This window comes from Syngnathus scovelli, chromosome 2 (assembly GCF_024217435.2).
Source record: "Syngnathus scovelli strain Florida chromosome 2, RoL_Ssco_1.2, whole genome shotgun sequence".
Lineage (NCBI taxonomy): Eukaryota > Metazoa > Chordata > Actinopteri > Syngnathiformes > Syngnathidae > Syngnathus > Syngnathus scovelli.
Window position 1 is genome coordinate 23,562,979 of NC_090848.1, and position 27,499 is coordinate 23,590,477.

Here is a 27,499-nt window from a genome sequence, read left to right on the forward strand (position 1 = left end):
AGGAGAAGCTTTCCAGTGCTCCATCCCTCGTTTATGGGGAAGAGTGAGGGGAGATTACACAGGTAGAACTAATCAAGGGGAAGTTTTCCAATACCCAAATGATGGACAATTAAGAGGTCCATATTTGGCTCAATTAAACGCTTTATGGGACCGATGTAGAAGAACATTTAGGAGAAGAGCTGATTATGGACGTTTGGCAGGGATAAAACAAAAATTGGGTGAGGATGTTGATGACTTTAGGGTGAGATTTGAAAAAGAATTTAGACTTCACAGTGGAATTCCCGCAGACGACCAAGACGCAGGCCCCTACCAACAGCAATTAAAAAATGCCCTTTTAAATGGAATGGAATCCAAAATCAGTGAATGGATTCGGAAACACAATGTAGAGGTAGACACAGCTAGTGTTTCCACTGTAATGCAATGGGCTAGACATGCTGCTAAAATTGTAAAGAAACCTAAAACTCCAACAGGGTCAGCTGGAGTGTTTTGGGCAGACTCGGACTGCGTGGAAGAATCAGAATTCTTCTATCAGAACCACCTGCCCTATCGAGGCCGAGGTGGACGCAGAGGAAATTTCAAGGGGAGAGGTAGAGGATCAGCATCCAAAAATCCTCCCCGCTGGTCTGGCGACCCCAATGCCTGCTGGCATTGTGGAGAAAAAGGCCACTGGGCCAAAGAATGTCCTAAAAAGAAAAAAGGACCGCGGCCAGAACAGAGCACATGACTAAATGTTGAAGACAGGCATGATCTCTTGGATGTTTTTACAGCAGTCGAATCATTGAGTCACTTAAAAGAAAAACCATTAATAGATTTAATTGTTAATGAACAAAAAGTAACCTTTTTGTGTGATTCTGGCGCCTGTACATCAGTTTTAAGACACAAAGTTAAGGGCTTGACCACTGGAAAACAGTCAATTTGGGTCAAAACAGCTAATGGTCAGACATACTTGGAACACATGACCCTACCACTAAAGGTTAAAGATCCAGAAACAGGCAGCGTGATTTCAGCACCAGTTGTCTATTCACCACACTGTCCTGTAAATCTCCTGGGAAGGGACTTAATGTCAGCCCTGGGCATAGCTGTGTTCCCACTAAAAGATGGGATGACAGCAGCAAGAGTGCCACACCTCTTACTCACAGAGGATGATGAAGCCGTTTACTATTCACTTGATTTCCCACACTCCCTCTGTGACCGAGAAACTGCAGATCTGATCAAATTTGCAAAAACCACTATTTCTGATTTACAAGATGAAATGCAGTACACCAAATTACATGTCACAATGAAAGTTTCACCATGTACAGATAGTGAATATAGTGAGGAGTTCCTAAACCAGCCCTCCGTTCCAGTGTTCATTGACTATATATATTCTGATCACAGATCATTTGCAGGTGCCACAGTAATCTTACCTACAAATCTAAAAAACATGTATAGAGGAGGGTCAATGCCCCACGTGTCACTTTTGAAACCAGAACATATTCAGTGGAAAGACACAGGTCCGAAGCAAAAAATAGCTGTCACAGCAACTGATTATAAGCCTTGTGAAATGGGATGGGAAGCTCCAAGTTGCGAGTACAGCCCAAGCTGTGACATGTATAGACATAAATTTTGCATGTTATTCACAGCTACCCCAAACATCCATGCCCTAGAATGACAGACAGCAACAATTGCATTTTCAGAAGAAGATGAAAAAGATTTGAAGAATGTAGATCCTGTTGTGTGGGCCACGGGCCCGACAGATGTTGGTCTGATTACAGCCATTCCACCTGTGGAAATTAAACCAATATCTTCTTACAGACCCAGAGTAAAACAGTATCCTCTGAAGCCTGAAGCTTCTATAGGCATTGAACCAGTCATTAAAGACCTATTAAAAGCAGGAATAATTAGGAAATGTAATGACTCTCCATGTAATACACCTATATTCCCAGTTCAAAAAGCAGAGGCATCAAAGTGGAGAATGATCCAGGATTTGAGAGCTGTAAATGATGCAGTGCAGACCAGAGCACCAAATGTTCCTGATCCGCACACATTACTAAATTCATTGCAGCCAAATAGGACTCATTTTACAGTGATTGATTTAAGTAATGCATTTTTCTCTATTCCTGTTGCTGATGATTCTCAATATTGGTTCGCATTCACCTATAAGGGTCAGGGGTACACCTATACCAGATTACCACAAGGTTTTACCGATAGCCCAACCATTTTCACACAGGCTATCATGAACTGTATGGCTGGTTTCACACCTTCATCTGAGAGCCAAGTACTGGTCTACGTTGATGATATTTTAATTGCTTCAGAAACAAAGGAAGCATGCAGACAGGATTCCCTCCGCCTTCTGCAACACCTAGGCCAGACAGGAAATAAAGTCAGCAAACATAAGTTACAATGGGTAAAACCAGAAGTGAATTATCTTGGTCATACACTCTCAGCAAAGGGAAGAGCAGTACAACAGGGCAGGAAACAAGCTATATTAGACACACCACGACCTGTCACAAAGAAACAACTTGTGTCTTTCTTAGGACTATGTAATTACTGCAGAGCATTGGTTCCATTCTATGCTGAAATGGCTCAACCACTGATAGAGGTAGCTCATGGACAGCTATTAGCACTCAAAGATAAAATCACATGGACACCAGAAGCAGAAGAAGCATTCACAAAATTCAAAATGGCATTGGTTCAAACAACAAATTTGATCCTACCTGATTACAGCAAAAGGTTTATGCAAACAGTGGACTGTAAAGATGGGTTTATGACATCAGTGCTGACTCAACAACATGGTATGAAATGGCTACCAATAGCTTTCTATTCCAAAAGACTTGACCCTGTAGCTAGAGCTTTGCCACCATGTGTTCAGGCTATATGTGCCGCCGCAATGGCAGTAGAATCGTCAGCAGATGTTATCTTGTTCCATCCCACAGACCTGTTTGTACCACATGCTGTTGATGTGTTGCTACTTCAAAGTAAAATGAATATGCTGTCTCCAGCCAGGCATTTGTCCTACACAGCTCTGTTGCTGTCACAGCCACACATAACCATTAAACGCTGCACTATATTAAATCCAGCTACTTTACTCCCTACACCAAATGATGGTATACCTCATAATTGTGTAGAGGAAACTGAACAACTGCAGCTGCCCAGAGCAGATCTGTCAGACACACCACTCACCTCAGGTAAAACGTGGTTTGTAGATGGATCTTGCTCAAGAACACCAATAGGAAAAACGCAGACAGGTTATGCTGTAGTGGAAAACTCAGATACAGTGATAGAAGCGGCAACGCTTCCTTCACATTTCTCAGCCCAAGCAGCTGAAATCATTGCAGTGACCAGAGTATGCACTCTAGCAGATGGACAAGACCTGACTGTATACACAGACAGCCAGTATGCATTTTCAACACTTTTTTATTTTGCAAAACAATGGGAAAGGCGTGGAATGATAACTTCAACAGGAAAACAAATAACACATGCACAACTTCTAATCCAGCTCCTCCAGGCAGTAATGTTGCCCACAAAGCTTGCAATTTGCAAATGCGAGGCACACACACGGAGGAAAGACTTGGTATCACTGGGCAATGCCCTAGCAGATAAAATAGCAAAGGAAGCTGCTACAGGCAAATATGGAACCTCAGATCTATTTCTGAGCTTGCCGTCAGATAAGGAGGAACTAATAAATACACAGATTCTGCATGATATGCAACATTTAGCCCCTAAACAGGAACAGAAAATGTGGATAGCTAAAGGTGCACAACTGACAGACAAAGACATATACGTTGTAAATGATAAGCCTGTTCTCCCTAAATCCCTTTTTAAAGCAGCTGCGATTTCGACACATGGAAGTACTCATGTGTCGACAGGGGGGATGCAGGAGCTAATATCACAACACTTTACAACATATGGTTTCAATTTGTATTCAAAACTTTTTTGTAGAGCATGTGAAGTATGCATAAGAAATAATCCACAAGGGAACGTAAGGCCAAAAAGAGGAAAATTCCCGGAACCAACATACCCGTTTCAAATGTTGCATATGGACTTCATAGAACTAAACAGGTGTGGACTGTACAAATACTGTTTAGTCCTAATCGATTCCTTTTCAAGGTGGACAGAAATAGTCCCAGCAAAAAATGCAGATGCTATAACAGTAGCAAAGGCTATCTGCAAGACCATCATTCCCAACTATGGCATCCCAGAGACCATTTACAGCGACAATGGGCCACATTTTGTCAATTCAGTCATTAACAAAATGGCTGAACATTTGCAGATTACATTAAAAAATCATTGTTCCTATCATCCATCGAGCGCTGGCCTTATTGAAAGGACCAATGGAACAATTAAAAATAGATTAACCAAATGCATGGCAGAAACAGGAAGACCATGGCCCGAATGTCTAGATTTGGTAAAACTCTATATGAGGATTACGCCCTGTAGCAAGGGTTTAACCCCTTATGAGATCATTCATGGCAGAGCATACAGGCTCCCTCTGTTCTCACATGATCTAGACCAGGGGTGTCAAAGTCAAATGGACGGAGGGCCAAATAAAAAAATTTGCTACAAGCCAAGGGCCGGACTGATCGAATGTTCATTGAAATTTTTTTAAATGACGCATATAGTCTAGTGAACCTAATTGAACCAACTGAAAGCCTAACAAATATATTCCAATATGATCAGATAAATAAAGCAATATTTTCTTATGGCTCTGTCAGTAATCTTTAATTTTCAACAGACACAAAAGACAAATTTCCTTTATATAAGAATCCCCATAACATTAAAGGGAAATGTGCTTTCGGCAGTTTGCAAACATATTTTTTAAGGTTGTGTTAAACTTATAATCATATTAATATAATATCTAGTATCGGAGTGCTCGTGTGGATTGGTGGGTGGCGAAGAATGTGCAGGTAAACTGCGTGAACTTGTTTTCTTCGAAGTGTTGTGGAATAGGCCCAGACAGGGAGTACCGGACGAGAACACCTCAAGGTCGGTGAGAAACGAGAACAACATCACATCCAGGTGGTCGGGCTTCGCGGGGAAAACCCAACCGCCTGACCTCAGTAATAACACCTAGACGGGGAGGAGATGGCCATCAACCAATCATCACACAATGTTTTGCATGCTTTAATATTCATATTGTGTTTCTTCAAAACTGGGCAACCCGGAAGAATGTGTTGTCTTTTGGTGGTCACAAAAACGCACGAGTTTTAGTGTGAGGGACCCGGGACCCAGGCCTGTATTAGTGCGCTTTGTCAGGAATAAACAATTGGTAAATTTGGTTTGATTGATCTACTGGTCTTCTCTTTGACAGAACAAACTCGCAAAATTGTTAGGTGCGCCAGTGTGTGGATTGGGACATAGCAACTCATGTGTTAAGTGTTGATCGCAATTTGGAGTCAGATCAATAACTAAAATCCGTAGCCTAACAACATGAACATTAAATGAAAGAAACCTGTATTGTTTAAGGCACCATCAGTAACCTATATTTTATATTTTAGCAAAAGTGGTCTAAATTTACTTCAAAGAAAAAAATAATAGCAATTTTCTTTCATCCACTCAACTGAAATATTTTTAAAATATAATTGGATTGAAATACAATAAAATAAAGTGCAAAAATCTATTAATCAAAAACACTTTCCTCAAGGAGAAGTAACATGCAGTGAAAACAAATATTAAACTTTAACTTTTAAACTTTCTATTTTAGCAAAAGTGGGTTAAATTTACTTCAAAGAAAAAAATAATCCGCGTCTTTCGTTTCATAATGTCGTCTCAGATTATACTCTTTCAGTACCGCCACAGTTTCTCCACACAGAAGACACAGGTTTTCCAGCTACCTCCGTGAAGATATACTCCGACTCCCACTTGTTTGAAACCCCCAGTTCTCAGTGTCCACCTTCCTTTTTGCCATTTTTGACGGGTATCTGAAAGTTAATTTTACAGTTATGCTGACTGCTAATAATAAACACTGAAATGAAGCAGCGTACTGCTCGGTGCGTCACCGTTGCATTGTGGGAAATGTAGTATTGGTGCGTGTAAAAGATCTGCGGGCTGCCGGCTTGCTGCGGTCTGCGGGCCGGTTCTAATAATAAATCAAGATCATCCCAGGGGCCGTAAAAAACCTTCTCGCGGGCCGGATGTGGCCCGCGGGCCTTGACTCTGACATATGTGATCTAGACATAGCCACAGAAGAGCTAACTTTAGCTGACTACATGATCAAAACCATGCAAATGAAAGAAGTCTCAAATGCAAATTTACTGCCCTCCACTCCTTTATCCCCACAGGATGACTCTGCGAAACCAGACGACTGGGTCTTCATCAAAGTAATCAAGAGAAAGACGTGGTCTTCACCCCGGTGGGAGGGACCATTCCAAGTCCTACTCGCCACACCCACCGCTGTCAAGATTGCAGAAAGACCCAGCTGGATACATCTCAGCCACTGTAATCTGCAGAGAGTGCTTGGCCCCTAGGCCCCGGTCAGGACGAAGTCTGGCTACAAAGGGGGTGTCAATTATAGTTTGACATCAGTCTCAAACCGGTGAAGATCTAAGAATCCTGACCATTTAGCTCCCTGGGGGTTCAGGTGGCTCTGTGGAACTGAACGGAAAATGGCACTCAGAGGAGTGCTTGTCTGTGCTGTGGCTGTAGCATGCTTGCCGATGACAGGGAGTGTCCAGGGTCCCCAAGGGGAAAGGGGAACTCCCACCCGAATCAAGAGAATGACGACCGAACTGTTGACAAAGTATATAACGATAAACCCAGATATACCACATGCAGACAACATGTGGTACCAGTATGTGTCAATGTTGGCCAAAGCATCCAACCAAACTGAATGTTACGTATGTTCCATAATGCCACGATCAAGTCAACAGCCCGTCCTACATGCCCGACCGATGCCAGAGAAAAATGGATGGTGTTTCGCATTACTAAGGGCTTTTGGGTTTAATCCCCTCGAAAGACTGAAACAGTCAGGAATTAGCGATGCACAACTGGCCACCCATCCCTGTTACAACATCTCCAGGCCATTCACAATAGTGGCAAAAAGTTCTGTTGTCACACCCGCTCCAGTGACTCTCGAAGTGAGTAAAGCCATCTCACATCCCTTGTGCTTCCGACGAAGACGTGTTGATGGAATAAAGGTGGGAGATACAAAGCGCTGCATCACCACCGCACTTCTAGAAGGTACTAGCGAGACCTCGATGAATACCACAGTAGCAATCAGACAAATCCTAGCAGGAGGCGAAAATCCCCATTCTATCATCGAAGGGGGATGGTGGCTCTGTGGTCGCCGAGGCTACGCAGTCCTTCCCGGACGATGGGATGGCACATGTGCCCCCGTATATGTGTCAGATCACACTGTGTTCCTCAGTCTGACACATTTTCAGGAACATCATCAACGAAAGACCCGTGCAGCTGTGGCTCCCACCTTCCATCCCTACGACAGTGTCTGGGGCTCAGACGTACCAGATGAATACAAGCTTTGGAGCACAGGACAAAAGGTGGCGCTCACATTCTTTCCACAGGCGGGTGTGGCTAAAACTATTCTCAGAATAGAAACCATGGACTACAGGTTGAAGAGCTTTGCCAATTTTACTCTTGAAGCCCTTACAGGTTACCCGACAGAGCTGCAGGCTCTGAGACTAATGGCACTACAGTCCCGAATGGTTTTGGACCTCCTGACTGCCGAAAAAGGAGGTGTGTGTGAAATAGTTGGTACTTCCTGTTGTACCTACATCCCAGGAGAAAATGACACCCACATCGAATATGCGCTACAAGGACTTCGGAACCTCCGTAAGGCTATGTCCCAAGATGAAGCTCCAGCCAAGGATGCCCATCCCTTTTGGTGGCTGTTTTACGGTGATTGGAGGCAACTTCTCTTGAACGTTGCAATTGTTTTAGTTGCCATACTGTTATTTCTCTGTATTTTTACATCGTGCATCATACCTTGTATTCGTCACATGATGACTAAAATGTTGACATCAGCGTTTGCTGTCCAGAATATCATGTTGGTCCAGCGTGAACAAGATGAGTGGGACCACCTTGCGTAAATCACCTACCTGTCTATTTTTCTTCCTATTGATGATCCAAAAGAAAAAAAGGGAAAAAAACATTCCATTATGACGAACTCAGCCAAACCCGAATGGAGAGCTGTAGTTCTGATAAACTCTGGAATGTAAACTTTCATGCTTTTAGATGGTACTATACTATATTGTGTAAGCATATACTCATTTATACACATATGTAGTTATTAGTTGATGTTTTTGTTTTCCCATGAATTCCAATGTTAAAACAGGAGGGAATGTTGGAAATGATATACATTTTATCATTGGATTCTATGTAACTACTTTTGTGTGCAAGATTCTCTGCAGTATGTGACCATCTAGCCTCGTGAAAATGACTTGGGGGCATATGGCCGGCTAATGACTGGAGTCATTAGCCGCGCTATACAATAAGCCCCATAGTTAGCTAGACATGTTCAGATCATGAGATTGTCATGGGATGGCTGAAGCAGACAGAAGTCTTATTTAAGTTGAAGTCATGAGTACGGCACCGGGATGTATTCCCAGGGCCACTAAGACTACGTCTTTGTTAAGCTAATAGTCATGAGACGTCCATACTGCTCCGTCCATAAGAGTATCCCCTTTGTTCTGTGGTAATGAGATATAACTATGGAATGTACTTCCTGCCTGGGAACCTACCCGATCATGTACACTTGCCCAATTGTTTCTTTCTCAATAAAAAGCTCGGCTAAACTCAAGAAGAGCGCGGATCTCAGCCACACTCGCTGCGTGTGTCTGGGGTGCGCCCTTCTGCGCAGGAGAAAACACTAAGCCAAAAAAGACCTACCGTCTCTGAGATTGTTTTCAGATAAATGTTGTCAACCCAACAGTTTCTTTGCTTTTTGTCCATAAAGAAGCAATAGAACATTTGTTGAATATCCGCCATCACAGCAACCTTGTCCTTTCGGAACTGCATGAGCATTCCTAGAAGGGTGTTGTTCAGATCTGGTCCGGTCAAGAGGACGTTATTCAAGGAGATCCCAGACTGTTGGGCACTTGAATCAAACACTACCCTGATTTGATCGGGTTTCTGTGGGTGATACACTGCAAAGCTTGGTAAATACCGGCACTCTTCTTCTCTAAGCTCTGGTGCCACCTCAGCAGGGTTGTTTTTCAGCAGTTTGCCCATAAATTCCATGTATTGCTCTTGCATTTCTGGCTTTCTTCTGAATTGACGCTGTAGTGATTCAAATTGCTTGAGTGCGTGCTCGCAGTTGTTGGGAAGCTGTTGCCTCGGTTGTCTGAATGGCAATGGAGCAACCCAGCTGTGTGAATCGTTTTTGCAAACTTCTTTGTCCATCATTTCAAAGAAAGTTTCATCTTCGATTGAAGGTGCTAGCTTATTGTCCCGTTCCATGCAGTCAAACACATTTTGACCCAGACTGTTTTCCTTAGCTCTGGGTGGTAAGGCACTGTTTCTCGGCAGTCTGTTGTGAAGTTTAATGTGCAAAAGGCTCGTGCATGGCTGGAAAAGTCAGGGCCGATGACAGTCGACCATGGTCATCCGGAAGGAACTGACGTTCAGCTTGTGTGTGTTCCCTAGACAGACTTCTCTGACCAGCACCAAGCCTAGGTCAAGGCGTTGTGCAAAGGGTGCATTGGCGGGTCCATTTATTTGTTCCCGTACTCTGTGTGCTCTGATTGCGTCTCTCCCTAGCAGCAGGAGGATTTCAACTCTGGGGTCCAGCTCTGGGATATGTTCTGTTACCTTTGACAGGTGGGGCTGATGAAGGACAGCATTTGGTGTGGGAATTTCGGACCGATTATCAGGTAAGTCATTACACTCAGTGAGTGGTGGTAAGGGAATCATGACTTTTCCATTGAGGGACGCCACAATAAAATCTGAGGCCCTTCTGCCGAAGGTTTTCCTGATATCAAAACATGTTTTCAGTTGGTAAGGATATGGCTTAGTGTGAATGTCAAACTTATCAAAGAAACAGGACTTGGCCAACGATCGGTTGCTTTGGTCGTCTAGCACGATGTAGGCCTTGATGGCTTCATCTGGGTGGTCTTTCTGGTACACTCTCATCAGGCATATCTTGGAGCATGACCATCCGACTTGTCCTGTACCGCATACTGCTGTGCAGTTTAAGTTAATCTCACTGGTGTTGTTTACCTCTTCTCCCTCCCTGCCATGCTGTGGCAAGGTCAGAGGAGTCGTGGGTCGCAGTGCTGGTCCCGGGTGCATAGCTGAGACATGTTGGGTGCTGTCGCACTCAAAACACTTCAAAATTGTAGTACAATCCTTTGCCATATGATTGGCACTTAAAGCAAATTCCGTTTTCTTTCAGAAAAGTCTTTCTGTCGTCGAGAGTTCCGGCTCTAAAGGTTTTGCACTTCTTTAGTGGGTGTGGTTTTGCATGTATTGGGCAGATCTTACTTGGATTGTTGGAGACATTTGACTCTGCGTGAGTGACATTGATCTTGTGAACTGCAATGGGCTTCTTGATGGTTTCAGGAAGGGCACTCCCAGCTCTGACAGATGATGTTGTGGTGGTATTTAAAAAGGCAACGCTGGGGTCATTTCTTTTCTTGGCCTCATAGCATACGAATTTTGTGAAGTAATTGAACGGTGGAAACCGTCCTCCATTTGCTTCTTTATAGTTAGAACTAGCTGAGATCTATTTTTCCTGGAGTCCATAAGGCAGCTTGGTAACTATAGGTTCAATTCCGCGCGTCGTGTCCAGGTAGGACAGCCCTGGTAAGTAGTCATCTTCCTTAGCACACTGCACTTCCATAAGCAGGTCAGACAGCTCTCGTAGCTTCAGATTTTCCTTGGCTGAGACTCTAGGAAATTCATCCAGTCGGGTAAAGAGGGCATTTTCAATCACCTCTGGGGCTGCATAACACTCCCGAAGACGTTCCCAGGCTTTCACGAGTGCTATTTGGAGTTTTGCTATGTGCACTGCATGGAGACGTTTCATGTGGTTGCTAGATTATTTTCCAAGCCATCGCGTCATCAAGTCCATTTCCTCAGTAGCTGTCAGTCCAAGTCCTTGAGAGGCAGTTTTTGTATGACGACAACCAAGCACGATAATTTTCAGGTTTATCATCAAACTCATAGAAACTTGTATTCACTAGGTCATGCTGAGCTAAATATTGTGCCGTGTTCAGTTGCAGACGTGCGTAATTGTCGGCTGGGGGTTAAAGGATGGAGCCTCAATATTCAAGTCACTGAGCTGCGAGGTGAGAATCTTCGTAATAACTTGGGGCCTTTCTCTGGTAAATGTATTCTAGCTGACTGACTCTTGCTACTGGTGGTGTATAGTCTAAGTCATAGTCTGTAAATTCCACATTGTTCGTGCTGTTGTATGGGAAAACAGGCAACTGATGGTTTGAAAAAAGGGGTTGTTCGGGCTATAACAGAGTGGCATAGGTAGTTTGTTGAGTTGGAGGCGGACTAGCCTTCATGATTGTTTGTTGGACAGAATTAGTGGAATGGAAGTGAGTTTGGATGTACTAATCGCTTGTTCGTTCAACTTTGATCTGCAGAATTTGTTGTGTCAAGCACGATATAGTTGTCGCTCTCTGTAACTGCTGACTCCCAGACTGCTGCTACGGCTTCAGCTTTTGCTGCTTCACGGCAAATGGCTAGGATTTCAATTTCAGTTTCTTTTTGAACTTTTTCTATCTTAGATTTGGCTTCTTGCTTTAGCAGCTGCTGCTTTTGCGTGTGCGCAAAGTAAAACATTGGTTGATGGGGCAGATGAATGACAGCTGCTTCCACTTTTTCCTGATTTATTAGATCTAGTTTCCATCTTGACTCGATGCAGAAGGCTAACTTCTCAGTCTTTTCACTGTGTTGTCCTCACTGCAGTGTAGCAACTGAAGCTATCCAACAAGTTAAACTGATGCAATAAGCAGGAGTCTGTGTCGTAGTTAACATTTTACTGTTGTTTACTGAAGATTCCTGTTTACATGGCAGAGTGAAAACTGCAACACAACAAAGTTTGACTGTTTTTAGCACATAGCATTAGCATAGCATATAGCGTTAGCATTTTAGCAAATAGCTCGTAAATACAGGTAAATAAAATTAATTAATTACTAATTAATTAATAACTATTAATTACCTTCTCTTTCAACATTAAACCCAACTTAATCTAAGAATTATTCAATTTAAGAATAAACTTTACTCACGACTTTGCTTCTAGCATCCCTGACGGTCAGAAATTAGTTTGTTTAAACTCTTTTTGAACAGATGGAAAACAGGCAGGATGTAACAGACAACAAAGCAGGAAGCGGTAGGTAAGTTACAGGAAATAATATCAAAATAAAAGCATTTACATACTGCCTTTATGATAGGAAAGGATATCAAAAGAAAAGCATCTACATACTGCCTTTATGGCGACACAATGGGTTACTAACTTCAGAGCCAGTAGATCAGCATTGAAAAGAAAATCAACTGGCCAACCTCACACCACCAGAACTCCAGAAAATGTGGCAGCGGTAAGAGCAAAACAACATTATTCAAAAAGGAAACAAAAATGAAATCAAACTAAACTAAACAAAATGGCATATGTACTTTTCAACCAAAAAAAATAAAATAAAAGTTTTTGTTTCTTTAATTTATTTGCATTTTATTAAACCTACGAATGTGTCAGATCATTTTGCCAGACCCTGTATAAAGAATGATGGGATGAAACCACTTTGCTATTTGATTATAATCAATGGTCCACTTGTACAATGTGCAGTATAATCATCCATCCATACAAGAGTGGTGGGCATGTTGGAGCCTATCCCAGCTGAGTTAAGGATGTAGGAGGAGGATACCCTGAACTCGTCGCCAGTCAATCGCACGGCACACAGACAATCACTCACAATCACACCTACAGAAAATTGCGAGTGGGCAATCGGCCTATAAAGCATGTTTTTGGAATGTGGGAGGAACCTGAAGAAGAACATGCAGACTCCACACAGTATAATCAAATCAACAGAATATTTTCTGCTGAGAAGCTGAAATTCTGACAATTTAGATTATTTTAAATTAAAAAAAAGTTATCTGAACAGTTAATTGTACTATGTAGAATGACAAAGGTTTCTGATTCTGATTCTGATTGATTACAAAAATGAAAATAGTTTAATCATCGATTAGTTTTCAATGCAGGGTTTATATACTTTTTATTGCAATCAGATTACCTTTATAGGTGGATTCTGGTCTTTCTCTACTGACCCAGAGCCGATTTGAGCATTCTAACTTATGCTTAAAACTGAATCTTGAGTAGGCCAAGTCCTGCCAACATATTAGATAAGCCTCGAAGGAGGATGCAGTGCAGTTACACACAACAAAAATGAATCACAGTAATAAAGGAATACCTCTCTAACAGCATCAATCAAACACACAGATTACGTATTGTCTTTGCAAAGGTTTTGAAACAGCATCATAGCCTGTACTTACTCTCCGCTGCAGCGACGTAAGCGATGGTGATGCCTCCAATCTCAGAGTCGCTGAAGCGTAGCAAAAAAGTTCCATTGGGCCTTTGTTTGAGAATAAGGTGTAGATGCTGCTTGCCAATGAAACCAAATATGAGCCTTGGAGAGAAAAGGAGAGTTTGTTATTGATTACTAACAGCATGTTGCTAATATTTACTGCAAAAAGAAGTAGAGTCTTTGCACCCATCACTCCAGTATGTCCTCAGATGTTTTTTGGTCAGGTCCATCACTCCCTCAAACCACTGCCAGAACGTAAACTGTCGACCTGGGAGCACTTCCTGCAAGATTGTCAGAGTCACTCTTAAAAATGTCTGTGGTACCTATCATTGTGTGTGAGCCCAAAGTAAAGAAGCGGAAGGGATAGTACAAAAACGTTTGCACATGCAAAAACAAGCACAATGTTGATTGCACAAACACAAACAGATACTATAAAAGCTGATGTACTAAACTGGTGCACCCAGGAATGCATTGGAACAAATTGTCTATTGAACGCAATGCAATTTTGGAGCTTCTGACGAGCTGACTTGTAACCAGTCACAAAATGGAGTCACACCATATCACCTGACAAATCTTCTTTCAACTTTGCATTTCCTTGTATTGGGGTCTTTAGAATTTGATATACGTATGTATATTCATAGCTCAAATGCAGGGCTGTGTAGGCATATGAAGAGTTTTAGAAGTAGATGTATGTGATTTACAGCTGACATTAGAACATTAGACATTAAAAACATGGTTTCAATAAATCCTGTACGCCAACAGTATTTCAGAGGGAAAAGAATGGCCTGATTTGTCATAATTTTTAATACTGATTTTACAACCCTCGCCAGAAATATCTCAACCCCGTGTAAATGATGAAGTCAGCTGGGATAGGCTCCAGCACACCCGCAAACCGGTTTGTTAGTTTGTTTGTTTGTTTGTGTTATCATCAGTTGAATGTGTGTCTTAATACATTTGTTTGATTTATGTTTAGTGTTGTTTTGGGTGGCCTGTTTTAGTATCGTCTTTGTTACTATTAATTTTAGTCATGTTTTAGTCGAGTCAAGTTTTAGTCGACTAAAAGCCGGCCATCTGGCCGACGGAGGACGACGCGCTGTACACCGTCGACAGGCCAGCGTCCATTAGCCGGACCTGGTAAAGAAAGACCTGGGAAGGAAATTCTTCGCTGGGCCAGCATCATAGGTCTGCCTTTGTCTGACAGAGGTGGATTGACAGGATCCGGCAGTGCAACGAACCAGGGGACAAGTAAGTTAAGGTCCTAAAGTTGTGTGATTGTGCTGTTATGAAATGCGTAAAAGGTAGAGGTGCACGAGATATAGCTTGGGTTTAAGTCCCAGGGGAAGAAACAGGCTAAGAAAAGCAGAGCTTCTTTTTCGTTTATTTATTGTTATTAGTGTCCCAGCGGAAGGAACATGCTAAGAAACACGAAGCTTCTTTTTTGTTAATCAAAGAAGAGCGTAGATTTTTCTTTGTACGTTTTTCCGACCAAAGAACAGCTTGGGTTTGACTCCCAATGGAAGAAACGGGCTAGAAGAAAACAGAGCTTCTTTTTCTTAATTGAAGAAGGCCGTAGGTTCTTTTTCGTCCGTTTTTCCAAGCTGTTTGCATGAAAATTGTATGGTTGAGCGTGTGACTGGTAGGATAAATTGACTACAAAGAGAATTTGTTGAAAGGTCAATTTAAACCTGCATTGAGGATCCTCAGAGAAAGAAAATTTTTGAAAAAATTTTATAAACCTAAAATACCAAATTAAGATGGGAAATAAAAACGGTAAATCTCTAGCTCTTGACGGAGATGAGAAGTACATGGCGAGTAAATTTCTTGATTGTATGCAATACATGCTGAAGTGGAAGAAAAAGTATGGAGTAGAAGGGAAATTGAAAGTTGAAATGTGGAAGATAGTGGTTGAAGTTTTGGAGGAGAGTGTGGCTAGGAAGACAAAGGGACTGAGAAAGGAAAGAAAAGAGAGAGAATTGAGTTGTGCTAGAGTGTGGTTGAAAGCTTCACGAGAGAACAAATTCAAAAGACAAAAGATAGAAAGGTGAAAAGTGATGAGGCCGCGAGTATGTTTGTCAGGCCGGAAGACAATGAGGCCACAGTGCGCAGGCGTGCTGTCCCGGCCGTTGCTCAGGACGTTGCTCAAGGCACAGCTCAAGGCGCAGCTCAAGCACAGGAGCAAGAGAGGCCTTCCGCTCCTATGCAAAACTTGTATCCAAATTTAACAGACCTGCACCTTCCCACATACAATAGAAAAAAAGGTCAGGGTCACATTGTTAGAACTCCTGTGCGAACAAGAAGTATGACCAATGCTGCTAGATTTTCCCAAAATTTGGACAATGTTGATGTGTGCCCAATGATACAGGTGCCAAACCTTATTGCAGGGGAAGGCTACCCTCCACATACATATGTTTTTCGGCCATGGGCTTTGGAAGAGGCAAGAAAAGCTGTTGAAGGGGTTACCCCTGTTGCAGAAGACCCAGATAAATGGGCAGAAGACATGGCTGGAATCATACATTCCTGTAGACTGAATGGGCATGAAGCAGGAGAAGCTGCAATGTCTTCCTTGGGAAAAGACTGAGCAAAGGTTAGAGGAAATTATACAGGTAGAAATAACCAAGGGCCTTTTCCCTATCCCGTTGAGGGAAATCAATTGGGAGGGGAGTATGCAGCACAATGGAATGATCTTGTGCAAAGAGTGAGAACTATATTTCGAAGACGAGCGAATTATGGTCATTTGGCAGGAATAAAACAGAAGCCTGGGGAAGATACCGATGATTTTCGCTTAAGATTTGAAAAAGAATTTAGGGTGCATGGTGGCATCCCATTCAATGATGCAGCTGAGAGTGCTTATCAGCAACAGCTTAAAAATGCACTCCTCACTAATTTCTGCCCTGAAATAGGCAACCGGGCGAGGAAACATTTGGTGGAAGTGGACACTGCTAGTGTTACAACGACTATGCAGTGGGCCAGACATGGTGAAACAGTGATCAAAAGAGGCAAAAGTTCTGATGTATTTCATCTAGACGATGATGATGATGACCTAGATGAAGATACAACAGTCTTCTTCCAAGGGTCCCAGCGGGGCAGAGGAAGAGGTAGAGGCCAACAAGGTCGCAGGCTGCCATATAATTCAAAATCCCCACCAGATTCAGAGACCTGTTGGAACTGTGGGAAACGAGGACACTTTGCAAGAGAGTGTCGTCAGGCAAAACAAAACCAATCAAGGGGTGGAGAAAGAGGCAGAGGAAAAGCCAAATTTTCGGCATGACTAGATTCCTCCCCTTTGACCTCTTGTGCTCCTACAGAGGAAGAAATAGTAGATGTCCATACAGCATGGGACATTTTGAATGCATTAAAACAAAAAACACGTTACCTTAAACGTCGGAGGAAGTGATGTAGAGTTTTTGTGTGATACCGGGGCTTGTAAAACCGTAATAAAAACTAATCTGAAGGCCTCCCAAAATACAATTTGGGTGAAATCTGCCGATGGACAGGTACACAAGGAGAGTATCTCCAATCCAGTTGAAGTGTAAGATAATGAAACTGGAAACATGGCTTCAGTCTCGATTGTCCTATCCCCAAAATGACCCATAAACCTGCTGATGACTAGATTCGGAATTGCAATAATTCCAGTAAAGGATGGCATGTGAGCATGTAGAGTGAGAGATGTTGACTCATATGCTGCACAAGCAGGGGAGCAGGTTTGCTGTTCTTGACATCTCTGCTGAACAGAATCCCAAGCTACCAGACAGTTTGCTGAGTGAAGCTCGAAAACAATTGACGCGACCTGAATCAGAAATGACTTGTAATGAATTACATGTCACCATGAATATTCTCACTGATCCACAAGATGACTATATTGAAAGTTTTCTCAGTGACACAGAAGTAACTTTAACAATCACTGCTTTGTACACTGATCGCGGGTCATTTGCAGCTGGGCTTCCTGAAAAACTGTGGACAAAGGGCCCATCTGATGTAGGACTTTTAACGTCCATTCCCCCAGTGCAGATCAAACCAAGATCAGAGTGGCGTCCAAGAGTTAAGCAATATCCTTTAAAACATGAGGCAATAAATGGGATTGCCCCTGTTATAAATCATCAGGAGGAATCACTAAGAAGTGTTCGGATTCTCCTTGCAACGCTCCTATTTTTCCAGTCCAAAAGGCCAATACAATTGATTGGCGAATGATACAAGATTTACGAGCAGTAAATGATGCAGTGCAGACAAGAGCACCTAATGTGCCTGACCCACACACACTTCTAAACACTTTGAAGCCTAACCAGAAATTTTTCACAGTAATTGATCTTAGCAATGCATTTTTCTCAGTGCCAACTCACAGTTTTGGTTTGCGTTTACCTTTAAAGGACAAAGTTATACGTGCACCAGATTGCCACAGGGATTTGCTGATAGTTCAACTATTTTCATTCAAGCTATCATGGCCTGTTTGGCTGATTTTCAAATGTCGAACAAAAGCCAACTTCTAGTTTATGTAGATGATCTCCTGGTAGCCTCTGAAACTGAAGCTGCTTGCAAAAAAGACTCCTTAGCATTGTTACACTGTCTCTGCAAAACAGGGAATAAAGTGAGCAAGAATAAGCTACAATGGGTCATACAGGAAGTGAACTATTTAGGTCACACGTTGACAGCTTCTGGAAGACAGATACAGAAAGCCAGAAAGCAAATCATTGCAGATGCCCCGAAACCTGAAACAAAAAAACAAATGATGTCATTTTTGGGGCTCTGCAATTACTGCAGAGCATGGATCCCACATTATGCGGAAAAGACGCAACAGCTGCTGAATATTGTGCATGGAGTCCCCATGGCAATGACAGAAAAAATAATGTGGACACCAGTAGCAGATGATGCTTTTGTAGTGCTGAAACAGGCTCTGATGGAAACTACAACTCTTATCTTGCCAGACTACAATAAAACCTTTGTGCAAACAGCAAACTGCAGGAATGGTTTTAAGACCTCAGTGTTGCTGCAGAGTCATGGCAGTAAGCTAAGACCAATTGCATTTTATTAAAAAAAATTGGATCCAGTGGCTCAATCCTTACCAGACTGTGTCTAAGCAGTATGCGCGGCAGCGCTTGCAGTGACACTATCCGGAGATGTGGTCCTCTTCCACAAAATGGAACTGCTAGTTCCACATGCTGTAGATGTGTTGCTACTGCAAAGCAAAATGAACTTTTTGTCACCCGCCAGACACTTGTCCTACACTGCTACACTTCTGTCACAACCGCATATTGTGATAAAGAGGTACACAGTCCTTAACCCAGTAATGTTGATCCCGTTGCCAGGGGATGGAACCCCACATAACTGTTTGGATGCTACAGAACACCTACAGCTGCCCAGACAAGATTTAAGTGACACACCACTTGACAAAGGGGAAAAGTGGTTTGTGGATGGATCATGTTCAAAGGTTCCTAAAGGGAACAATCAAAGTGGTTATGCAATTGTGAAATTGCCAAACCAGATTGTTGAAGCAGAAAAGCTTCCATACAACAGGTCAGCGTAGGCTGCTGAGCTAATTGCACTAACAAGAGCTTGTCAATTAGCGGAAGATAAGGAAGTCACTGTATATACAGACAGTCAGTATGCGTTTTCTACACTGTTCTATTTTGCAAAACACTGGGAGCGCAGAGGGATGACAACATCAACCGGTAAGCCGTTGCCTCCTTGTTAAGAGACTTGTTGCAGGCCATCCTTTTACATGCTAAACTGGCTTTGTGTAAATGTGCTGCTCACACCACAGGCACAGATGAAGTCTCAAATGGAAACAGATTAGCAGACAAAATTGCTAAAGAAGCAGCAGCAGGAAAACATGGCCATACAGTTTTTGTAATAGATTCAGAGGACACGCAACTCATGGATAAAACTATACTGACAGATATGCAGGGCAATGCACCAATGGTGGAAAAACAAATGCGGACGACAAAAGGTGCAATAGTGGATACAGATAATATCCACTGCATCAATGACAAACCTGTTTTACCAAAATCACTTTTTAAGGCAGCAGCAATTGCGACACATGGGCCTTGCCATGTGTCGACAGGAGGGATGAGGTCCATCAGACATCAACAATTCACTACCTTTGGTTTAAATGCTTACTTGAAAAAGTTTTGTAAAGCATGTCCTGTTTGTGTGAAACATAATTCACAAGGAAACATGAGATCTAAGAGAGGCTCATTTCCGAAACCGTCTTACCCATTTCAAATCATGCACATGGATTTTATTAAGCTCACATAAAGTGGACCTCACAAATAGTGATGATTGATGCATTTTCCAAATGGGTGGAAATAGTTCCATCTAAACGAGCAGATGCCTTAACAGTGGCAAAAGCCATTTGTAAAGCCATCATACCGGCTCATGGCATCCCGCAGACCATTTACAGTGACAATGGTCCACACTTTGTGGACCAAGTTGTACAGAACATGGCTGTACACCTTGGGATAACGTTAAAAAAACCACTGCGCTTGGCATCCTTCGAGTGCTGGCCTTGTTGAACGAGCGAACTCTACTATCAAAAGCAGGTTGAAAAAAATGCATGGAAAAAACAGGCAGACCTTGGCCAGAGTGTCTAGACTTAGTGAAGCTCTATATGAGAATCACTCCCACTTCAGAAGGGCTAACACCTTTTGAAATCATCCACGGGAGACCATATAGACTACCTGTGTTCCCTGCAGATTTACAAAAGGCAGATGAAGAACAGTCCTTGGCAGATTACATGATCAGAAGGCTCAGACTGACAGATGTGTCAAATGCAAATTTACTGCCGCCTGATCTTTCACCCTCACAGGTCGACAACCCCATCAAGCCAGGAGACTGGGTCTACATCAAGGTCATCAAAAGAAAGAACCGGGCCAGCCCACAGTGGGAGGGACCATTCCAAGTTTTGCTGACTACCCCCACCGCAGTAAAGATTGCTGAACGGCCCAGCAGGATTCACCTCAGCCACTGCAAGTTGCAGAGAGTGCTGGACCCCTAATTCGGAGTGGTGGGGAAGGCTGACTACCAAGGGGCCTCATCGTTTAGGGTGGGGCGTCTCAATGTTGGTGAAGAATCCATCGATCCCCACTTCGCTAGGTGAGGGTATGTCCTGGTGTCTCTGCCATCCTAGTAGCAACGGGGCTCCACATGCCAGGTGGATCCTCTGCTGCGTTGTGGTTGGAGCGTGCTATGGTCTATGGACTCACTTGAACAGACCAAGTGACAATGTTGACTGTGGAAAACAATGAGAACTTTGAGAACTGGTCATGGGATCCCAGAAACCCATACGAAACCAACACTTGGTACCGGTATGTAAAGTTCACTGTGAGAGCTCACACACAGGAGGGGTGTTATGTGTGTTTGAAACTCCCCCCTTCCTCCACACAAGTTCACTTGGAGGCCAGAGCAATGAATGTCCCTGAAGCGAAATGTATGGCATCGATGGGAGGAGTTGGATATCAACACCGTGCTGTCACAGTCAGTGATGCCGACCCTTCCCGCCCTGGACTTGCAGACGGTGCCTGTGATCAGCTTTTCTGGACAAATCTCAATGTGACTGTTATAGGACGGATATTGCCGCAAGTGGCCTACACAGAGAGACCAGCTGGAGTGAATTACACGTTACATCCAAGGTAAAGAGACCCACAAATGCATTAACGACGACTGCTCTCCAGGAGGAAACTGGATGGGAGCTTCGGACATCACTGCTGAGTGTCAAGATAAGAGAGCCGTTTCGAGTGGTGAGGGCTCTCCCACCGACATGGCTGCAAGATCAAACGGAACATACTTCATACAGAATGGCTGGTGGCTTTGTGGTCACAAGGTTTATCCGATGCTGCCCGCCAACTAGACAGGAGCACCAGTGTGGGTGACAGACCACACCTACAGGATACAACATCATCAGCTGACGACAGCACACAACTCTTCTGGACGTTGACGCAGGGCTGTTGCAACCTTTGACCCTCATGACCCTGTCTGGGGTGCAAATGTTCCTGACGACCATAAAGTATGGTCTGTCGGGGACAAAGTTGTTCATGCGCTTTTTCCTTGGATCGGAGTTGCAAAACAATCACTCTTCATCCAGACACTTAACTATCGTTTTCAATCCTTTGTGAATCTCTCACTGCAAGTCAACAATGGACAAAATAGAGAGATTCAGGCTATTAGACTGATGGTCTTGCAAAACAGGATGGTTCTGGACTTGTTGATGGCAGCACAAGGTGGTGTGCGCCACATTATTGAGACTTCCTGTTGCACATACATACCTGGAGAAAATAACACACACATCAACGACGCCATGAATTCACTGAAGAACTTACAGCAGGCCATGTCAAAAGACAAAGTCCCACATCAATGGGATTTCTTTTCATGGCTATTCTCTGGCAACTGGTGGCAACTGCTGTTCAAATTTGTGACTCCTGTGCTTGTTGTGCTAGTGTTGTTGTGCTTGTTTACGACCTGTGTTATCCCATGTTTGAAGTCTGCTGTGACGAGGGTTGTGTCTTCTACCGTAGCACAAGTACATATACAACTTCTCAGACGTGACGGATGTGATGACTATAATGTGCTGCGAAACGTGGATTGCGTAGATGCTGTTTAGCTGAGCATGTTTTACAGAAACTTGATGATTTGACCATCGAAAATGCCTCGCAAGTGATGGATACAATGATGTACTGTTTCTGTGTTTTTGTTTTTCTTTGTTTATTGATTGATAGCATTCTGGTCGCCTAAGGCAAAGGGACCGTGTGAGGCTTTTTCTGCATTGAAACATCTTGCCGCAGGTTTTTCACTCACACACTAAAATTGGACTGGGCGTATTGAGGAAAAACCTCATCTTCACTGGAAGTTATTACTGTTATTGTTTGTTGTTTTTATCATGTATCACCCTTCACAATCCCCAACCCGTCCACTATCATCTCTGTTTTTTTTTATTAATCTTTTTTATTATTATTTTTTCTATTCTTCTTTCTTCGTTATATTTTCTTGCTTGTATTTGTTGATTGGGGTGACATAATCATATGATAAACAGGAGGGATATGTTAGGGTTGATAGATATATGTTAGGGTTGATAGATTAGTTTGATCCTATGCTTATATTGGAATGTAACCTGTAATAAATAACCTAGCTAGATTAGTTTTATGCTTATGTTGGAATGTAACCTGTAATAAATAACCTAGCTTGTGTTGTCTTACACAACGTCGTAAAACACCCCCTGTATATGTTTTGACCAGAGGTCAAGGGCTTCAACTCCATCCTGTCCACTCTCACCCCCACCCTGTTTCTCTCAAATAAAAATGCTCTTGCAAGAGGCCTGAGTCACACCTCATTCGATCATCGCTGTACGCACAGCGACGAATGACTCTCCATTTGCAAGTGCTTAAAAAGGGCATACTGTCTCCCGTGTGGTTCTTGCAAAAATAAGTTAGAGTGGGCACCACTCTAACAAGAATTGTCCATGACTTGTCCAGTTTTATTCAAAAAACCTGATGACATTTTAGTCTAGTCTTAGTAAAAAATAAGCGATGACATCTTAGCAAATTCAGGTCCTAAAAGTAAACGCTGCCACACTTGGGCTTTAACCACAGGTACTTCTAGTCAACCAGCAGTTAAATGACCTCATTCAACTGCTGGTCGAGTTTAAGCATCTGTGGCTAAAGCCAAACTGGGTCAGAGTTTTACTTTCTGAACCTGGATTTGCCACCTCTGCAATTTAGACTAGTTGAGTTTTAGCCGATGAAAACTGATGGCATTTTAGTCTAGTTTCACAAAAAATGTAGTTTTAGTATTAGTAAAGTAGTAGTATTTTTTGACACTTCAGTAATGCAATTCTATTTTAGCCAAATCCATTTGGAATTCTGTAGTAGTGGGAATACATACATTTTAGACAAGGAAGATGTTCTTATTTGAATTATGTTCTACAAGATATTTTAAAGTTAAAAAAAGTCCCAATGATCGTTGTCACGCACACATCTGGGTGTGGTGAAATTTGTCTTCTGCATTTAACCCATCCCCGTGTGATTTTGATCCATCCCCTTGGGGACACGGGAGCAGTGAGCAGCAGCAGTGCCGCACTCAGGAATCATTTGGTGATCTAATCCCCAATTTCAAGTTGATGCTGAGTGCCAAGCAGGGAGGCAATGGGTCCCATTTTTATAGTCTTTGGTATGACCCGGCCGGGGTTTGAACCCACAACTTTCCAGTCTTAGGGCGGACACTCTACCACTAAGCCAAAGAGTTGGTATACCAACAATGTTGGAAGTACACACGTCCATTTAAATAAGATAGCATCAAAATGCCCCCACCCACCCCATCGCTAGTTTGTGTTTGTGTTTAGCTAGTTTGCTAGTTTTTGGCGTGTGATGGCAGCATCCCCCCCTCCCATTGACCTATTATCTTTCACTGTGACACAGCCGTCGTAAGCTACTCCCCACATCCCCTGCCCGTTCAGGAATACCAAACAGTGCCTCACCCCTGTCGACCCTCCCCCCACCTCTTCCACCTTTTTCTGGTCCATGTACTAACGTGATCGGAATTTAAGAAAATCGACTTCAGGAATGACCATGACATTTTGTGATATTTGTCATCTCATTTTAGTAGCTGAAACATTTTATATTGTTTTTATTTTCGAACCACACTTAATTTTGTTTTATTTATCAAAAATTTGGCATTTCAGATTTAGTAAGTGTTGTTGTCATGTGACCAGCATTTTGGTTCCTCTCATGTGATAGTCTCACTGACAACAATATTTTGTTTTGTAATTTTTGTTGTCGACAGCAACACTATATATGTTGCACTATATCTTTATTTTATTACATGTTTTGTTTCAAACAAACTGACTTTAGGTTGTGTTTAAAATGGAGACATCCAGGCCAATTCCTGGCACAACTTGCATTGCTCACCTAAACATTGTGTATAAAAATCAAGATTTACTTTGTTTTGAATGCGATATCCATAGAATTACTTTGTCATCAAAACTAATTTTATATATTTAGGGACAGGAGCTTCTGGTATAGAATTCTATGTAAAAAATAATGAGGTGTATGTGTGTGATGTACCTTATTGAACTGAGGCCAGGAAACCATCATGTGGCTGAAGTCATCGGTGAATTCTGGTTTGTCAAATATCTTCTGGGCCAGGAAGTGTTGGTTATAGTGGTCGAGGTTGTGCTGCGTCTGGACCTCTGAGGTGAATTTACTGTTGAGAGTGCTGCACATGAGCTTCCAGGGTACCCGCTCCGGCACCACAAACGGCACTCTGTCCTGACATCAACAGAGACATCTGTGAATGGCAACTATCTACATTTTCGTGGAGATGAGCAATTAATAAAAGGTAACTTTTCCACAATATTCAAACATGTTTGGTGTTCATATCAGTGCACTTCATTTGACCTCATTTCAGCCAGTAGTCATGAGCACAAGTTTGGTTTTCACCAACAAGTTTGGTACTCACCCACCAAAGTACTTTTAGGAGTTTGATCTATGATTGGTGTGGTGTATTTTGTTTAGATTCAGAAAACTTAATTCAGCCCCGCTGGTGAAATAAGGCAGCAGAGAGTGGCACAATGAGAAACTAGTTTATGGCATATCAATAAATAAATTGACAAAAAATGTGGAATATTGAGATCACAGTTGTGAGTTCAAGGGGAGAATCTGAGACCTTGTGGTTATGTTGTTTGTTTGACAAGAGTGTGCTCTGAGTAAAGATTTTTCATTTGATTTCTGCATTAGCGTTTTGCAATAGCTGCTTGGCTAGCTGCCATGTGTATCACTTATGTACAAAAGTTAGTGTGTTTCATATGTGTGATAGAACATTAGTGGTTAACCTTATTCAATAATATTGCACCAGATTTATATAGTGCTTTTATTGACATACAAAGATGCTTTACAATGCATACATAATTCATGTGCTCAAACATTCACACTCTGGCGGTAGTACCGTATTTTTCCGACTAAAAGTCACTCCGGAATACAAGTCGCATCAGCCATAAAATGCACAATATGGAGGAAAAAAAAATATGTCGCACCAGAGTATAAGTCGCATTTTGGGAGAAATTTATTCGACAAAATCCAACACCAAAAACCGGCATGAACCACCAACAACAGGCTAACGATACGGTATGCTAACGTGACATAAACACAAATGAGAAGCTGAGAACGGGCCTCATGTAACATTAACACTTATTCAAATGACTATAACATAAATAACACCTTTATAAACCATCTGTGTCACTCCAAATCATTAAAGCCATCGATCGAGTTCGTCCTCCTTTATGTAAACAAGTCTGACGTCAGCAGTGCGTTGCAGTTCAAATTTTTCCACAGGTCCATATAACAATATATAAACTATGTATGAAATAACAATATAAACAACAATTTTATCAAACCGTCCGTGTCACTCCAAATCTTTAAATCCAACGGAATCTTTATCTTGTCATCAAGTTCATCAACTTAAAAAAACAAACAAAAAAAAAAACCCACACGCGCACACACACACACACACACAAACACACACACACAGACACACACACACACACACACAGACACACACGCACGGCTGTTGATGCCGGAAAGACTCTGTCCGCTGGTGAAGTCAAACTAGATACATCAGATAAATGTAATATAAAGAACAATTTTAACAAACCATCCGTGACACTCTAAATCATTAAATCCATCCATCGGAATATTTATCCTCTGTGTAAAAAAATAAAAAATAAAAATTAAAGAAAAATACACAGCTGTTGACGTTGGACTACGTGGGCTGCTGATGTCAGACTAGATATCAAATAAATGTAATATAAGCAAGAATTTTAACAAAGCATCCGTGTCACTCCAAATCATTAAATCCACCAGAATATTCATTCTCTGTGTCAAAAAAAAAAAAAAAGACCTACATGCACCGCTGACGTCAGCCTCGTCATCAGCTACGGCCCCAATTATTCCACAGATCTAGTATATAATTATATTGTAGCTTTACCAAAGTACCAGGCAAGACGTGGGTTAGGTGACCGGCTCTTTATTTAAAAAATCAAGAGCTCAACATATGAGCCAACACACGCAAGCGCCCTGGATTGCTCAATCAATCAACCAATCAAACAACCAATCAATCAATCAATCAATCTGTACACAGCACAGAGCAGGCAATAAAAAGTCCAGTGGGACTCCATGGAAAAATATTGAACATGGTTGAAAAGAACGGCAGAGAGAGACGGAGATAAGAGAATTGAGAGTCACATGAAAGCTAAGACAAGGAAATATGATGAAGCGTACGTAGCGCTACGATGGGAGACAAGGAAAGAGGTGTGTTTACTGTGCCTTACAATGCTGGCAGCAGACGGTACGAAGCCAAATAAATTAAGGCGACACTTATAAAGTCATTGCACCCCAATAACGCTGATAAAATGCTTGAGGTTTTTCAGCGAAAACGGACTGAATATTGCCAACAATCATCCCACTTTGTGAATGCTACTTCAGTCAATCAGCAAGCACCTGTAAGCATCATATAAAACAGTGTACCAAATTGCTCAGTGCAAGAAAAAACACACCATTGCAGAAGAGCTGATACTCCCTGCAGCCGTGGATATGGTCTCCGTCATGCTGCCTCATTTTGAGCACAAATTGTTTTATTCATTTTTGTTTTGTAGGTTAAAACGTTTTATATATTGTGCTCCTGAGTTAATGTTGCTGGTTACTTTGAATTGAGCATCATTTATTGCTCACTTCACTGGTTTCTTTTATATCAAACAAATTGTTTTAGGTTATTCACCTGACATGTTTCGGCGGTTTCTTCCGCCTTCATCAGAGTGTCACAGATGTGATAGTGACGCGTCTTTATCAGCTGATGGATGAAGGCGTGGCTCACCTGTCAGATTTGACAGGTGAGCCACGCCCTCTGCTGTCCATTCACCTCTCCAGAATGCTGTTCCAGGTTGTAGAGAGCATATATGCTCATCAACAGGGATGAGGGATGTTGATGAGCCTATATGCTCTCTACAACCTGGAACAGCATTCTGGAGAGGTGAATGGACAGCAGAGGGCGTGGCTCACCTG

At 42.4% G+C, this 27,499-nt stretch overlaps 1 protein-coding gene across 4 annotated transcripts in view; it reads right to left on the bottom strand.

The window, feature by feature from the left end:
* Positions 1-27,499, bottom strand: part of stat6 (signal transducer and activator of transcription 6, interleukin-4 induced) — a 78,483-nt gene that overhangs the window by 17,710 nt on the left and 33,274 nt on the right. For 3 of the 4 annotated variants that reach the window (XM_049754642.2, XM_049754641.2, XM_049754643.2), the window contains 3 exons: positions 24,509-24,712; positions 13,650-13,744; positions 13,432-13,565 (listed from right to left, as the gene is read on the bottom strand). In XM_049754642.2, coding sequence (XP_049610599.1) covers positions 13,432-13,565; positions 13,650-13,744; positions 24,509-24,712 — 433 coding nt within the window. Of the gene's footprint in view, positions 1-8,139; positions 11,970-13,431; positions 13,566-13,649; positions 13,745-24,508; positions 24,713-27,499 lie in introns of those variants that run through there. The other variant, XM_049754644.2, reaches the window with a different exon arrangement.